Raw genomic sequence first — 15,670 nt, forward strand, 5'->3', positions numbered from 1 at the left:
AGGGAGTGTAACACAGGCACACTCACATCAGCTATTTCACCAAGCTCAATTAGCAGCAGAAATACAAACTGTATCTTTACAACAAAATTGCTTTAACACCACACATGTAAATCCATTTTAATATTCACTAAAACCTAACGTTACAGTACGGATGGGTAGAAGCAAAAGCTCCGGGGCCTCCTCCTGCTCAGAGCAGATTTTCAGGGAACACCGGGCCATTCCCAGGCTCTGCCTCAGAGCAGTTTCCCAGGCCATTCCGGGACAATCCCCAGGCCCTGCCGGACCAATCCCGGGCCATTCCCGGGTCATTCTCAGGCCATTCCCTGGCTCTCCTTCAGAGCAGTTCCCCAGGCCATTCCCGGGCTTTCCCTCAGAGCAGTTTCCCAGGCCATTCCCGGCCCATTCCCGGCCCATCCCCAGGCAATCCCGGACCATTCCCGGGCCCGCCCGTCCGCCCCCGCCCCAGCATGGCGGCGTGTCGCGGCCGGGTGACATCACCGCGTGCGATGACGCAGAGCGGGGAGCGCCGGCGGGGCCCGCAGTGGGGGCCGGACATGGCGGCGCGGCCCGGCCCGCGGGAAGATGAATAAGGGCTGGCTGGAGCTGGAGAGCGACCCCGGTGAGCCGGGACACCGCTCCGCGCAGCGGGCGCGGCCGGGGACGGGCCGAGGCACAGCTCGGGGCGGCCAAGGGGCTCTGAGGGACACGCGGGCGGCGGGGCCTGGCTGGGGGGGACGTGGCGGACGGGCCAGGGAGGCTGCAGAGGCGGGCTGGGGGTGTGGGGTGTAGCGATGGGCTTTGGGGTGCACGGGGGGAGTTTTGGGGGGGCTGGGGGTGAGCTGGTAAAGTTTGGAGGGGGTGCGGGTATGGAGTGTGCGGGTGAAGTTTGGGGGCTGTGGGAGCACCGGTGAGGCTGGGGCGTGCGGGAGCACAAGGCAGGGCTGTCCCCTTCCCGCTGCCCTGCGCTGGGTGCTGTGGCAGAGTGACGGAGTTGTTTCAGGGTTGGGATTTAGGGCTAAAGCCGGTGTTGTCTGAAATGTTGATTTAACCCTCTGGGTCGCTGTAGTGTGGAATGGGGCTGTCCTCTGCAAGGCTGGGAGCTGCTCTCTGGGATGGGGTGGTGAGTTTTTGGGGCTGTGGGTGAGGAAATGTGACGTCTGGAATTATCCTTGTCTCTTGCACTCAGCAAAGGATTCTGTCTGGTGTTGGTGTCCCAGTCATCCCCAGTTTTGCTGTTCTTTATTCTCTTTACTGGTACTTGGAAAAGGCTGAAATCATTCCCCTCCCGGCCTTCATCATGGCAGAAAGTCCCAGGACATGGTTTGGATTCCCACAGCTGGGGGGGAAGGTTATTTGCTTGGGGGACAAAGTCTGGGCAGAGGCAGGTTTCTTGTCTATGTGGCAGTCTGGATGCAGGGGTGGCAGCTGGGACAGAAGTTAGAAGTGACCCATGTGCTGCTCTGTGCTTCCAGCACATCCCAGTAGCTGAATGTCTCCCCACTGGCTCTGCTTAGGGCTTGGGGTGGAATCTGTGGGTGCCTAACTGGTCAGGAAGGGTCGCTGGATCCAGGTTTGGGTGGGGTGGAGAGCCCTGGGGACATGCAGGCTGCTGGCATAGTGTTGTGTGAGCTTGTGGACACCAGGATGTGTCCAGCCAAGCCCTATGATGTGGTGTGGGTGTTGGAGTGTTCCAGGAGAGCAGCAGGGCTGTGCCTCTTGTGGGTGCTGAGGTAAAATGAAATGCTGAAATATGCCAGAGAAAACAGTGGGGCTGGAAGGGACCAGGAAGGTGATGGGGTGTGGTGTAATGGCCTGGCCTCCCACTGGTTTGAAGCATGTTATTTCCACAGCATATTGCTTCTCACTGACCATTTTGTAAGAAATACAATGTTTTCTACTAAATTAATGAAGACTTTTTGCTCCCAAGAGTTTCCTCCCTGTTTTAATCATTTCAGCTTTGGTGTGGAAGCCCCTTGGGCTCTTCTTAATTGAGTCACATACATCAGGGTCCTTAAATGCATTGCTTACAGAGATGTTTCTCTGGATTTAATCCTTCTTATTGGTATTCCCTGGACTTCCTCTCAGGCTTTCAGCAGCCTTTCTAAGGGAGCTAAGAAAGCAGATTTGTTATTCCAGTCTCGAACTCGCTTCCTCCACAGGCAGAGTGACTGCCTGAGAATTGGGCTGACTGCCTTTGCTCCAGCATCAGAGGGGCAGCTGCTGCTCAGATATCTGATAATCCTTGTTTTCTTGTGGTTGTCTCTGTGTCCCTGGTTATATCCTCCTGTAATTTGTAGCCACTGGAGACAGGCTGTTGGATTTGGTTCCCCCAAAGAGACCAGGAGATGAAGATGAGCTTCTTTCAGCCCTTGGACTTCCCTGCAGCCCTGTTGCTGTGATCTGGATCTCCCCTCAATGATTTTCACTAACATGAACCGAAATTATATATTTTTAAGTATCTAGTGATATCTTCAGTCATTTATTTCTCTGGTTACAAGTGTGTGTGTGATTTAGGTGCTCTCTGCTGTGCTGCTCACTTGGCAGCCAGCTGCAGTGGGCTCTGGCAGGGAAGAGTTGGTTCAGGTTCCCTTGAGGAAGAGGATGGTCAGTGGGGATGGAGGGATGAAGGTTGTTGGAGCACTCTGAGCTCAGCAGCCCCACTGCTGGCACTGGGTGTGATCCTGGTGCCTCTGCTGTGGAATCTCTGGCTGTGCCTTGGCCTGGGACCATGTGGGACTCTCAGGGGATGATGGCAGTGGGTTTCCTCTCTGCTCTCTTCAGCTAGAAGTAACCTGTTGGTTTTGTTCCTTTCAGGTCTTTTCACACTCCTGGTTGAAGATTTTGGTAAGTCCTAGAAACCTTTCTGAGGAGTTGGTTTTGTGCCTCATATTACCCTGTCCTTTTTGGTAGGCCTTACACCAGCTTCTCTCCTTTGTCTGCAGGGGTCAAGGGAGTGCAGGTAGAGGAGATTTATGATCTGCAGAGCAAATGCCAAGGGTGAGTCAGAGGCCTGAGAGTGTGTTGTGCTGAGCAGAGTGGTCTGTGGGCCTGGGAACTCATGGCCATGTGTTCAGAGGGGCTGTGTGAGCTTGTCTGTCATGGAGATCAGAGCTGTGAGTTATGGACCAGGAGGGCTTCCTCAGGTTTGGGGCAGCTGGGGGACATCCTCCAAGGGATTCAACTCCCTCTCACTATGGAGAGGTGGTGTGGTTGCAGTGTGGGCTTTCTCCCTGTCCTGGTGCTGTGAAAAGGCTTTGAGGCTGTCGCTTCTTAAAAGCCATTGCTGAATTCCTCTCAGAAATGAATCCAAGGTGAGTGTAAAAGGAGGGTCATTCAGTGTCCAGAGGGGATTTTCCCATTTCTTTGTCTTCAGCCTCTTAAGACTTGTCAATCCCCAAAGTTTTCAAGCTTGATTGTAGGCTGAGCCTGGAGCATCAGCTCAGGAGTGTCCTCAGCAGTGTTGTGGCAGGGATGGTCACTGCCAGAAGGATGGCACTGGTGCTGTGAATCAGGGGTTTCTGATGCTGTGCAGAGCAGCCCAGTGGTGTGGCTGGTGCAGAGCTCTGCTGCTTTCTCTGCAGCCCCGTGTATGGGTTCATCTTCCTGTTCAAGTGGATTGAGGAGCGCCGCTCGCGCCGCAAGGTCTCCACGCTGGTGGACGAGACGTCGGTGATCGACGATGACATCGTCAATAACATGTTCTTTGCTCACCAGGTAGGCTCCAGCCTGGGGGAAGGTGTGTGTGGGGGGTCTCCTGTGGCACCTCAGGGAAGCAGTGTGGGACTGATAGGCTGCACTGATCTTGCTGGTCATGAGGGCAGCTCCTCTTCCCTGAGCTCCAGGTTGGAGGGAATCCAGTGAAGGCTGGGAGGCTGTGGCCTGCACTGTGAGCAGATGCTCGTGAGGCATGGTGGGGCTCACTCAGTGATACTGATTTTCCTCCTTCCTCTGAGAGCTGAGGTCAGGTCGCTGCTCTCACAAGTGCTGATGGTTCTTGCATCAGTGCTTTCAGTTGATTATTGTCAACACGGGGGTTGTTGAAAGGCTGCCTTGTTCCTGCTGGTTAAGTTGGTCTTTGTGTTACTCTCTAGCTGATCCCCAATTCCTGTGCCACCCATGCCCTGCTGAGCGTCCTCCTGAACTGCAACAATGTTGACCTGGGCCCCACATTGAGCCGCATGAAGGATTTCACCAAAGGCTTTAGCCCTGAGGTAGGGGCAGGGTTGGGCAGGGCTGTGCAGGGGTGGCACAGCTGGCTCTGCCTCTTGCTCCCCTTTTGGGGTGATGCTCTTCATGAGCTGGCTCCTTCCATGCCTCTGTGGCTGCACACTGCAGCAGGTCTGCCTCTTCTCTCTCATATTCCTGCCTTGCCTTGCTCAGAGCCTTGGTCCCCTTTAGGCTGGGTGCAGCTCTGAGCCTTCTGTCATTTACTCCCTGTAATCAAAAGTCCTCCTCCCTTCAGACCTATTGTGAACTTTGTTTTTCTCCAGCTATAATTTATTCTGTAGAAATTGTGTGCTTTTTCCATCTTGGACTTTACCCGTAACTCAGAAGGGTAGAGGATGTGCCTGAGGGTTTCTGTCCTGCTCCTGTGGGTAGATGGAGGGAAGGTGTGGGAAGGTGAAGCATTTCATTTGTTCCCTGTCACATCTCAGCTGTTGTCCTCTCTTGCTGTTGGCTGCAGAGCAAAGGCTATGCCATCGGCAACGCCCCGGAGCTGGCCAAGGCCCACAACAGCCATGCCAGGTGAGTGAGGGGCCTGCAGCTGCCCCCATCTGGAGGAGGCAGGCTCTCCATGGCCCCTGTCCCTCGCAGGCCAGAGCCACGGCACCTGCCGGAGAAGCAGAACGGGATCAGCGCCGTGCGGACCATGGAGGCGTTTCACTTTGTCAGCTACGTGCCCATCAAGGGACGGCTCTTTGAGCTCGATGGGCTGAAGGTCTATCCCATTGACCACGGTAAGAGCCACCTGTTCCTGCCTCTTGACATGGATGAATAGCACCCTGGAGTGTTCAAGTGTATTGTTTCTCATTGCGTCTTAAGTTAACTGGCTCCCAGACTCCAATGGCTCCGAGATTTGTCCTGAGTTTTGACGGCTAATTTTGGAGCCTGTGCGTTCTAGGTTGGGGACTGTGCCTAGAATGTTATTTCTAAATGCATTGCTTTTGTTTTTCCATTTTCCTCCCAGTTGCTCAGGGCCATAAGGTCCTTCAGCTTTGAAATAACTTCATATAGCAAGGAGAATTTATCTCCTTGTGCCAAATAACCACTACGTGTTGAGACAGCTGGTCCAAACAGATCCCACTGGGCTGCCCAGGTTACTCCCTTCTCTTACAACTTGACCCCTCAGTTCCATCATTCAGGCAGTTATTTATCCCTCCCAGGTTTCTGTCTGTCAGTCCCTTGGTAAGGTACCCACTTCCTGTACCTGGATTACTTCAGCATGGCCTGCTTTGCTAAGTGCAGCTGTGTGTTGTTCTCACAGGGCCGTGGGCAGATGATGAGGAATGGACGGACAAAGCCAGGAGAGTGATCATGGAGCGCATTGGCCTGGCCACTGCAGGGTAATGTCCTGGCCCAGGGGGCAAGCACTGGCCCCTTGCCATGTTCCCCTGGATTATTTGTCCTGTGGTTTCTGAGTGGCAGCTTGTAGAAGTGGAGGTTGCCTATGGAGAGGTGCAGGTGCTCTGCCTCTTGCCTGTACAGCATGCATTCCCTGTGGGATGCAGAATCCCTACAAATGCTGCACAGCCTTAGGAGTGGCCTGGTTAGGTCTGTGTTAGCTCAAGTCCATAGGAGAAGGAGTGGTGCTTCTGGTCTTGAGCTGGGCCTCTTGGATGCTTGGGCATGAGTGTGACTGCCACAGGCTGCCTAAAGATGGAATCTCCATCTTTGGAGCTATTCAGTAGCTGTCTGGATGTTGTCCTGTGACCAGCTCTGGGTGATCCTGCTGGAGCAGGGCCTGGAGCAGATGAGTCTCATAGGTCTCTTCTCACCTCAGCTAACCTGTGACTTTCAGAGTGTTTTGTGTGGTAGCTGAAGAAACCTTGTACTGCTTCATTGGCCACTGTGAGGTTGACCTGGTTTTGGGAGAAGCCATGAGTGTATTAGTGTTCAGTGCCTGGGCAGGAGGTGGGATGGGGCTGTCACCATGATCCTGTGGCTGAGGGCTCTGCCCTTCCTGCAGGGAGCCGTACCACGACATCCGCTTCAACCTGATGGCCGTGGTGCCTGACCGCAGGATGAAATATGAGTCCAAGCTGCACATCCTGAAGATGAACCGCCAGACTGTGCTGGAGGCCTTGCAGCAGGTAGGGCAGCCCAGCCCCTGAGGGAGGGCAAGGCCTGGGCTCTTGGTGTTGGCTCACCCCCATGAGCTCTGCAGTGCTTGAGTGGGAAGGATGTGGTTTGGGTCATTGCTGGTCCAGCATGCAGCTTCTCTGTCATTTGCTTTACAGCTTATCCGAGTAACTCAGCCTGAGCTGATCCAGACCCAGAAGTCTCAGGAGTCTCAGCCTGGTGAAGAGGCAAAGCCAGCCAGCAGCAAGACTGTGACTCCAGAGAGCACTCATCCAGGTATGGCCTTGTACCAGCAGTGCTGCCAGCCTGGCCTGCCATGGGGTGAGCACAGGGTGGTGACAACAGCTGGCTGACCTGGAGCTTGGGGCAGTTTTGTTGTCAGCTTCACTTTCTTTTCTGTGAGCCCTGCTCCATGTGCACTGTGCTGGGTATGGTGATGCCTGTGTGTCTGGGGCTGTGTTGGAGGGTGTGAAGCTTGAAAGTGGGAGGGCTGGAGTTTGGGGACACCGGTGACAGATGGAGGTGCAGTCTGGGAGAGTGTTAGAGCTCTTCTCTCACCTGGGTAAGGGGTGGTAGAAAACATTTGAGTAAAAGGTGGCAGTGCTGGTGATGAAAGGCTGTGCTGTGCTTGTGTGGCAGATGGCACTGATGAAGCCACCAGCCAGGGCCACCCCACGGCCACGCAGAGCCCACCCAGCAAATCCAAACCGGTGCCAAAGACAGCAGCGAGCGGCATCAATGGGGCCCCTCCAGCAAACCCCAACCCCATTGTGCAGAGACTGCCAGCCTTCCTGGATAACCACAACTATGCCAAGTCCCCCATGCAGGTAGGCTGGAGTGCCAGGCTGGCAGCACAGCTGATTCAAGCTGAGCTCTTTGCCTGCACTCCCTCCCCTCTCTGGGACCACAGCTGTCAGCTGGCCTAAGCCTGGCCCAGCACTAACCCAGGCTGGGGGGAGAGAGGGTAAATAAGGACTGACCTGACAAAGGAGATTTGCCTTAATGTGGGTAAACTGAACAAAAATGGGGAGGGGTCCCTGTTTCCTCTCTAAAGAGCCACGTCCTGGTGTTGGGCTAGACCAAGGATGAGTCCACTGGGTTCTTCCTCCTTGCCCTGCTGCCAGCAGGCCTTCAGCAGTGGTGTGTTGCAGGAGGAGGAAGACCTTGCAGCAGGAGTGGGTCGCAACCGGGTCCCAGTCCGACAGCACCAGCAGTACTCGGATGATGAGGATGACTATGATGATGATGATGAGGAGGAAGTTCGTAACACCAACTCAGCCATCAGGTGACGGCTTGAGCTGTGGGTGGGGGGCTGGGAGCTGACATTTGCAGACCTGTCAACAAGGACTTTCCTAACCTCCTTCCTTAGATCTTGATAATTCCATTCTTCTCTTCACCTGCCATTTTACTTTTCACTCACTGGGTTTTGTAAAGTCCTTCTGTAGCTCTTTACAGCCAACTCTGAATTTCAGCCTCCTGAGAGTAACTGTGTACTGGCAGCAGGCTTTGGGGCTTTGAGGAACCTTGGTTCCACAGTGCTGATTGCCACTTCAGCTCCTGGTGACAGTGTTGGTGTGCTTGGACTGCTGCTGAGGCCAGGAAGTTGGGGTCACAGCAAGGGAGCACTGGGGGCTTTGGAAGAAGAGCAGGGGGTACACAGCACACTGTGCCCCCCAGCAGTGTAGGGAACCCTGAGGCTGTGGGGCCCAGTGGTGCTGAGGTGCTGCAAGAGAAGCTGGTGGTGCTGTGGGTGATGTTTCAGACCTTGTTTCATCCCAGCAGGCAGCCTGGACTGCTGAGCACAGCTGGCAGTGTCCATGGTGGGCCTCACCTCTTTCCACCAGCTACTCACTTCCCCTGCTGTGTTTCTGGGCAGGTACAAGAGGAAAGGGCAAGTGAAGCAAGAGCACGTGGCAGGGGCCGCAGATGGCCAGCTCTCCGTGCTGCAGCCCAACACCATCAACGTCCTGGCTGAGAAGCTGAAGGAGTCTCAGAAGGACCTTTCCATCCCCCTGTCCATCAAGACGAGCGGCGGGGGCGCCGCCGTGGCCGTGGTCACGCACTCCCAGCCGTCCCCCACGCCCAGCAACGAGAGCACGGACACGGCCTCCGAGATCGGCAGCGCCTTCAACTCGCCGCTGCGCTCGCCCATCCGCTCGGCCAACCCCACGCGCCCCTCCAGCCCTGTCACCTCGCACATCTCCAAGGTGCTGTTCGGCGAGGAGGACGGGCTGCTGCGCCTCGACTGCCTGCGCTACAACCGCGCCGTCAGGGACCTGGGGCCCATCGTCAGCTCCGGCCTGCTGCACCTCACCGAGGACGGCGTCTTCTGCCCGCTGGCTGCTGCAGGTCAGTGCCTGCTTCACAGGGGTGACAGGACAGTGTCCTTTGACTTCGGGGGGGGATGCCAGTCCTTTGTGGTGGCTCCTAATGCTTCCTTCCCCTGTGTGTAGATGGGAAAAACTCCCCCTCTTCCATCAAGCCCGGTGAAGAGGCCCCGGTTACGATCAAACTGGAGGAGAAGGAGGGCAGTGAGGCCAGTGACAGCAAAGAGAAGGTGGGACTTGGCAGGACCAGTGATCACCCTGGGGGGGAAAAGTATTCTCCCAAGGTGAGTTTTGTGCTGTGACAGCCCTGGGAACGTGGAGCTCACCCGGAGGCGCAGCAGCGCTGGCAGTGGCTGAACTGCATGTGCACGGTGTCCCCTCGCGTGTCGTCGCAGCCGTGCCTCGAGGCACAGGGCAGTGCAGGTTTTGTGCCTCGCGTCATCTTGGGGACCTTTGCCTTGGTAGTGGGCACAGACCCCGTCTCTGCAGCTGAGATGTTCAGCTTGCTGTGCTCTCTTCTGGGCCAGGAGCTCGTGAGACCCTGCACCCCAAGCCCCCGCCTGCTGGTAACTCACAGCCTGTCTGTGCCCTCCAGCTAGGGGCACTACCAGGCTGAGGCAGCACAAGGGCACCAAGGGCTGCCTGGAAGAGAGCTGGGTAGGAACTGCTATTTCAAAGGGAAGTCTTCAGATTTTATTTTTGAAGGGAAGCAGCCCTGGGGTTGGAGGGTGGGGGGGCTGGATTCTGGAACACAGGCAGCCCTTCTCCTGTCCCAAAACCCTGGGGCTGAGGCAGAACTCATCTCCCCTGGGGTTAGCCATAGTGAATTCCTTACAATGAACTGATCTCCTCATTTTCCCCATGCGAGTGTTTTTCCTTTGATGAATCATCCCTCTCCTAACAGAGAGAGGAGCACCTGCCAGCTCACCCTGCTGGCTCCTGGGCTGTGGCTGGGTCTGTGCTCATGTTTGGTCTGCTTGATCCTGCAGGAGCTGCTGGCACTGCTCAAGTGTGTGGAAGCAGAGATTGCAAACTACGAGGCCTGCCTGAAGGAGGAGGTAGAGAAGAGGAAGAAATTCAAGGTGTGCTGCTGGCTTGTTTGCACTGCTGATTTAGCTGCCCAAAGGCTTTTGTCTGGGGTGGTTTTAGGTAAAAATGGAGGGAGAGTGGTTCACCTGAGAATGGTGATGAGGAGTATTCAGTCTTGTCCCTGTTACCAAAGAGCCCAGCAGGGCAGAGCTGTTACCAGGACAGACCACAGCCCTGGGCCAGGACTGGCAGCCTGGGGGAGGGTGATACAGTGCTGGGATGAACATCAGCACTGATAGGACGCCTGGGAGAGTCAGCAGAGATACCTCCCCTGCCCACCTTCACCTCTTCCCAGCTGGTCTTTGTGGAACATGCTGGCATCTGAACTGGGATGGAGACAGTCCCAGTTGTGCACTGGCCTAAGATAGGCTGGGAGATGGGTCCCTTCCTGCTTCAGTCTCCCTAGTCTGTGGGCTGGGCCAGGCATTCCAGTTCTTTGTCCCCTGTTAACCTTGAACTGTCCCTTCTCCCTGCCCCCTGCTTGTGGATTATTTGTGGATTTGTCTCTTTGTAGATCGATGATCAGAGGAGAACCCACAACTATGACGAGTTCATCTGTACCTTCATATCCATGCTGGCCCAGGAAGGTGAGCTGAGTTCACGGGGCAGAGGGTTTGGGGCACTGAGTGTGATGGAGCAGCAGCTGGGAGCCTGGGCTGCTCACCTTGCTTGGCTTCCTACTCAGGCCAGGCCTGGGGCACAGGCTGACGCTCCACCTGGGGAGCTACAGATTTCTGCTTTCTCCTTCCACTTCATAGTCCCAAGAGATGCCCAGTGCTGGCTTTTGAGTGAGAGAGGCAGGGCTGCCCTGTGGGATGGGTGATCCCAGCCCTCCAGGCTGTGTGTGTGCTCTCCCTGCAGGCATGCTGGCCAGCCTGGTGGAGCAGAACATCTCGGTGCGCCGGCGGCAGGGAGTCAGCATCGGCCGCCTGCACAAGCAGAGGAAGCCGGACCGCCGGAAACGCTCCCGCCCCTACAAGGCCAAGCGCCAGTAGCCAGGGCTGCAAACAGCAGTTGGGCTTTGTGGCTTTGGGCACTGGCACTTGCATCTATGTTACCTTTTGCCCAAGGAAAGGGACCACAGTGACAAGCCCTCTGCCCAGGTGGAGCTTGGGGACAAAGGGAAATCGGGTTTTTCTCTGTGCCTAAGCTGTGAAAGGCAAGAACCTGTCTGGAGGAGTCCCTGCAGCCAAAGGGAGTCTGGAGTGCTCAGCTGCCTGACCATGCCATGGCAGCAGCCAGACCTTGTCACCTCTGTCTCAGCACCCTGGCTGAGGACTGTGACTGGAGGGAAAGAGCCCACCCAGCTGGGGATGGGTCTGGCCTTGTGGGAACACTGGCAATGCCCACATGAGGCTGTGCTGGCCACAGCTGGCTGTGGCTTGTGTCCTCCTGTGTCTGGGCCTTCAGCTCTGTGCTTCCCTGGGATGTTCATGTTTTCATGATGTTCATGTTTTTTATCCTTCTCCCTCCTTTCCCCAAACTGATTTTTGGTCCTAACCCAGACTCTGGCCATTCTTAGCAAGGTGGCTCCAGGACAGAGCTGCTTCTGCACCCACCCCACACTGCACTGCCCAGGGCTGGCTGAGCTCCTGGGGATGGTGACACCTTCCCCATGTAGCCTGGCTCTCCAGAGGACCATGGCAGCTCTGTTGCTGGATGAGGGTGGGTAGGCTCATCTCTGGAGCTGGGCCTTGTGCCCAGCCCTCTGTGGCAGTGCTGGGAGTGGCCGGTGCCTCTTGTTGCCCTGGCTGCTCTCCTTGGGCCCAGCTCTGTGGCCCTGGCAATGCCTGTGGGTCACACAGCATTGCAGCAGGTCCCAGAGAAAGCCTGTGAATTGTGAACAGACCAGGTGCAGATGGTGGCCTTGGGGGTGCTGGACATGGCACGAGGGTGGACTCTGGCTGTGGCTTGGTAAAACCTCTTGGCAGGGTTGCTGCAATGGTGGAGGCAGGATGGGGGCAGCAGCAGAGGGAGCCCACATCTCTTACCCCTGGCTGCTAACCAGAGCTTGCTGGTACAGCCTGGCTGCCTCCTGCCAGCCCCCAGGAGCCTGGCAGAAATCTGAGATACCACAGGTGAGCACTGCTCCCCAGCACTGTCCTGGGGTGGAGCTGCCACAGGAGAGGACTGAATATTTTTCAATATGTGTGCAGATCTTGACTATGAAACAGTTCTTTTGGTATTTGTTGAAGGAAAGAAAATCCTTCTGTCTCTTGCTGTGTCTAATATCAAGTGCTGTAAATAATGGATCTGTCTGAAGGAATAAAGCTATCCTGTAATGGCCAGCCATGGAAGAGGTGTGTGAGGGAAGGAGGTGGGGGGCAGTGGGGCTGGGAGCACCACGTGCCAGCTCCAGGCCCTGTTACCCCTGCTGGCAGCTCTGTTTGGTGTAGAGATTTGAAGTAATCGTGGGGAGTGCAACAATACCAGGCTCCATTTATTGACACACCTCAGCAGGGGAAGGGCAGGACTCACCTCAGCAGAAGGAGGGCACGAGGAGAGGGGGCAGCAGCCCGGCTCAGATCCTCAGCTGCAGTGGGTTCCTCGGCTCACTGTATTTTCTGGCTAAAAGTCCAGGGCACAGATCAGGGCCGTGCCCCGTTTGATCCAGTGCTTCTCTGGCTTGTCCGTAGGGATCTCCACAGCAATCACGTAGTTGGTGGAGTGGCCCGTTGTTGACAATGTGCCTGTAATGGGGGAAGCGAGGGTGAGAGGGTGGTGCTGCTGCACACTGACCCCATCCAGAAGCCCTTGTCCCCACCCTAAGCCCGGTGACTGGCTGAGCAGGGCTGGGGCAAATGGGCTTGTGGGCTTGAGGGGGGCCTGGCCACGGGCACTGCTGCAGAGCCAGGGTGCCTGCTGCTCCGTCTCCCAGCCACAGCAGGAGAAATCTTTTCGCCGTGGCTGGCCACTGCCAACAGTGCCTTCTCTATGCCCATGTATGGCAGGAGGATCTCCCTGCTACCTCTCCTAGCCGCTCCTGCAGCTCCCCTGCTTCTGCAAGTCTGCCTTTAGGGCACCTACCTGCGCGAGTGAGAGTCTTATAGATGGGGCACAGGTAGGAGCCGGATTCCGGAGGCTTGCGGTTGGCGACAGGCAGCAGCCAGATGACAGCCATGTCCGTGTACAGCTCCTTGGGGCGGGACTCCGCCAGCTTACCCGCGGCCGCGTCCCAGCGGGCGCCCTCCAGGAACAAGCCGTGGATGTAGCAGCCCACCTTGGGCTGCTGCGTCAGCTCCTTCACCGACTCCTTCATGACCTGCCATGGGGAGGGGCCGCCGGGCCCTGGCTCAAGGCGTGTCCCTGGCGGCTCAGCCCCAACAAGCCTCTTAAGCAGCTCTTAGTTAAGCGCTGCCAAAAGACAGCATGCCACAGCTCTCAGAGGGACAGCCTGGGACAGGGCTGGTGGAGGGGGATGAGGGCAGGTCTGGGAGCAGAAGCCCCTGCCAGCCTTGGGGAGGTGTCTGGCAATGTGGGTGGGTGTATCCAAGCACAAAGAGGATGATGGAGCCATAGGCAGCTGGGTAGCCTGGTGGCTTCACCTCTTGGGCAGGTCAGGGCCTTTGTGGCTTTCTAGCAGGAGATTCCAAATAAATTCAGACTCTCCACCTGATTTACTGACCTGGAAGCTAAACGAGATGGTGTCGATGGAGATGACAGACTTCCTGGCAAAGTTCTGCAGTGTCCCGGTGAGGAAGGCTTGGGGGAAGAAGAATCCACTGATCCAGAACACAGAGGGGATCCCATGGCTGATCCAGTTCTGCATGAATTCAATCCGCTGCACCAAGTCGTTCACCCATGATGCCAATGGCTTCAGGGATGGATAGGCCTGTGGGGCACCACAGAGGGAGTGCTGAATGCAGTCAAGGACAGCCTAGACCTTGTGCCTCAGCTGCTGAGAGCTGCCCAGAGCCCAGGGGCTGGGAACAACTGGAGCTGCACTGGGCAGGAGACACCTCTGTGCCAGGGCACCAAGAGCCAGCTCCATGGGAGACAGCCCAGTCCAGCAGCAGCTGATAACCCATTCCTCTGGTTTGGGTGAGCTCTGGCAGCAGTTGGGCTGGCTGGGGCACATACCTTGGAATTCCACATTTCAGGAACAGTGTTGTTGTACAAACTGGTGGCCATCAGCTCCAGCCGAGAGGACATCACCACCAGGCCCTTGAGAGCTTTCAGCAAATCCTTCAGACTTAAGTCAACCTCCTCCAGGAGCTTGTTGTACCTACAGAGAAAGGGCAGAGGGAGCAGAGTGACTCTGTACAGTGGTTTATCACCCATTGCCTGCCCAGAGAGGGTGTGGATCTTTATACACAAGTGAAGCTCCTCCATGTAACTGCCAGCCCCAGTCCTCTTCAACAGGGTCTCAGCTGCTCCCCCAGCCCTAAACTGCTGACTGTTACAGATGGAGACAGACTCAGCCAAAGGTCCTGGCTGGGACAACACAGTTGTTACTGTGACTGCCAACCCCACTGTTGTGCTGAGGTTCCCCAAAGGTGGGTGGCAGCAGAGGCCTGCACATCTCTGCTGTTCCCTAGGACATGATCCCACAGGAGTTTTACCTGATCACCTCCTGCACCAGCACTGTGTTCATGGATTCTTCATAGAGCAGTGGGTATTTCTCGATTACTTCCTGCACGTTCATGGTGTCAGGCAGCTTTGCCAGGATGTCCTTGGAGGTCTCCTCCACAATCTGTAAGGAAAGCAGCAAGTGGCAGCATCCTTCTAATCCAGCCCCATGGCTGCTGAGAAGGGAGAGAGCTAACGCTGGCACGGCAGTGCCATCACTGGCACCCAGCAGGCAGGGTGGCACCTGCTGAGAGCTGGTGCTTGGGCTCACTGCCCACACTGGGCACTGGCTGCCAGAGCACTGTCAGCACTGGGGCACCCACCTCTTCCCTGCTGCGGCCTCCCAGTGAGATGGTCTTGGGCTGCAGCTGTGCAATGGCTCCCAGCAGTGCAAAGGTCTCGTTCTGAGCGAAGGTGATGTCGGCATTGTCGTGTAAACCAAAGAGCTCTGGGCTGTCGTTGAGAGGCAGGCCCTTAACATATTGGAGGTAGCCCTAGAGAGGAATCCACAAAGACTCTGAGACCAAGACCAGCTGAAAATCCCTAGGTTCTTACAAACTTATATTCCCCCAGGGACCTGAAAATGCAGTGGGTTTTGGAGAGGAGAGATCCCCTTTGCATTGTGACAATCCCCCTGGAACTATGAGCTGCAATTTGTGACTTGAATACTTACATTGAGGTCAGAAGAGGTACTGATCTGCTTGTAGACACCTGATTCTGAATAGGCAAAGTCAGGACTTAAAACCTCAGGTTTGTAGAAATCCTCCAAAATGCTCATGATGCAGCGCCGGTCCCAGTCATCGGTCACGCGGCCGCCGTAGTTGATCTCCCCAGCTGTGTATTTCAGAACCTGCAAGAGACCCCACCGTGGTTCTGATCCATGGTTCTGATCCATGTCTGCATCTTGAGCCTGTTCCCTTGCAGGAGGGGCAGCTCTCACCTTGTAGGGAATTTCTGCATATTCATTCAAGAACATTTGCAGCTGACTGATGCAGATGCGGAGGTCTCCATCTGTGAACTCGTAGGGGATATTGAACCCCAGAGGCCCAAACTTTCTCCTCTCCAGCATGTTCCCATGGAAGAAGCAAAGTGACAGCAACAAGGATTTAAACTCCGTGACCTGTGGGAAACAGGGAGAGTCGCTCAGCTTGGGAGGAGACATCCTTGGAGGGAGTTGGGTCCTGCTGGGACCTGGCAGAGCAAATATGCCAATTCAGGAGTGCCAGCTTGAGCTTGGAGAGGGGGAAACCTCAGTCACTGGTGCTGTGCTGGGGAAGGCCATGGCTCACTCCTTGCTTAAAGAGAGCTGCAAGTCCTTATGCCAGGCCTCCAAAATACTGTTGCTTCCGTTTCTCAAAGTAAAACTTTCAGATGTGAATTTATGA

General features: G+C 56.0%; 2 protein-coding genes across 3 annotated transcripts in view; one reads left to right on the forward strand and one right to left on the reverse strand.

Moving 5' to 3' along the window:
• The first annotated feature begins 514 nt into the window (after nt 1-514).
• BAP1 (BRCA1 associated protein 1) lies at nt 515-12,004 on the forward strand. 2 transcript variants are annotated; one of them, XM_059480407.1, is made up of 17 exons: nt 515-619; nt 2,815-2,844; nt 2,943-2,997; nt 3,582-3,714; nt 4,092-4,211; nt 4,685-4,746; nt 4,816-4,958; nt 5,486-5,564; nt 6,188-6,311; nt 6,459-6,576; nt 6,940-7,127; nt 7,452-7,585; nt 8,177-8,649; nt 8,754-8,911; nt 9,617-9,709; nt 10,231-10,303; nt 10,578-12,004. In XM_059480407.1, the coding sequence occupies exons 1-17, from the start codon at nt 583-585 to the stop codon at nt 10,709-10,711; spliced, it is 2,154 nt and encodes a 717-aa protein (XP_059336390.1). In that variant the 5' UTR covers nt 515-582; the 3' UTR covers nt 10,712-12,004. The 2 variants fall into 2 exon arrangements, with proteins under 2 accessions (XP_059336390.1, XP_059336391.1); XM_059480408.1 differs by having other exon boundaries at nt 517-619; nt 8,754-8,857.
• A 280-nt stretch (nt 12,005-12,284) lies between these two features.
• DNAH1 (dynein axonemal heavy chain 1) overlaps nt 12,285-15,670 on the reverse strand; it is a 68,367-nt gene continuing 64,981 nt past the window's right edge. The window contains exons 71-78 of the mRNA XM_059479982.1: nt 15,226-15,405; nt 14,959-15,135; nt 14,609-14,779; nt 14,279-14,409; nt 13,797-13,941; nt 13,342-13,548; nt 12,744-12,978; nt 12,285-12,406 (exon numbers count right to left, since the gene is read on the reverse strand). Coding sequence (XP_059335965.1) covers nt 12,285-12,406; nt 12,744-12,978; nt 13,342-13,548; nt 13,797-13,941; nt 14,279-14,409; nt 14,609-14,779; nt 14,959-15,135; nt 15,226-15,405 — 1,368 coding nt within the window. The remainder of the gene's footprint in view (nt 12,407-12,743; nt 12,979-13,341; nt 13,549-13,796; nt 13,942-14,278; nt 14,410-14,608; nt 14,780-14,958; nt 15,136-15,225; nt 15,406-15,670) is intronic.

The sequence above is a fragment of the Ammospiza nelsoni genome, chromosome 11, assembly GCF_027579445.1.
Source record: "Ammospiza nelsoni isolate bAmmNel1 chromosome 11, bAmmNel1.pri, whole genome shotgun sequence".
Lineage (NCBI taxonomy): Eukaryota > Metazoa > Chordata > Aves > Passeriformes > Passerellidae > Ammospiza > Ammospiza nelsoni.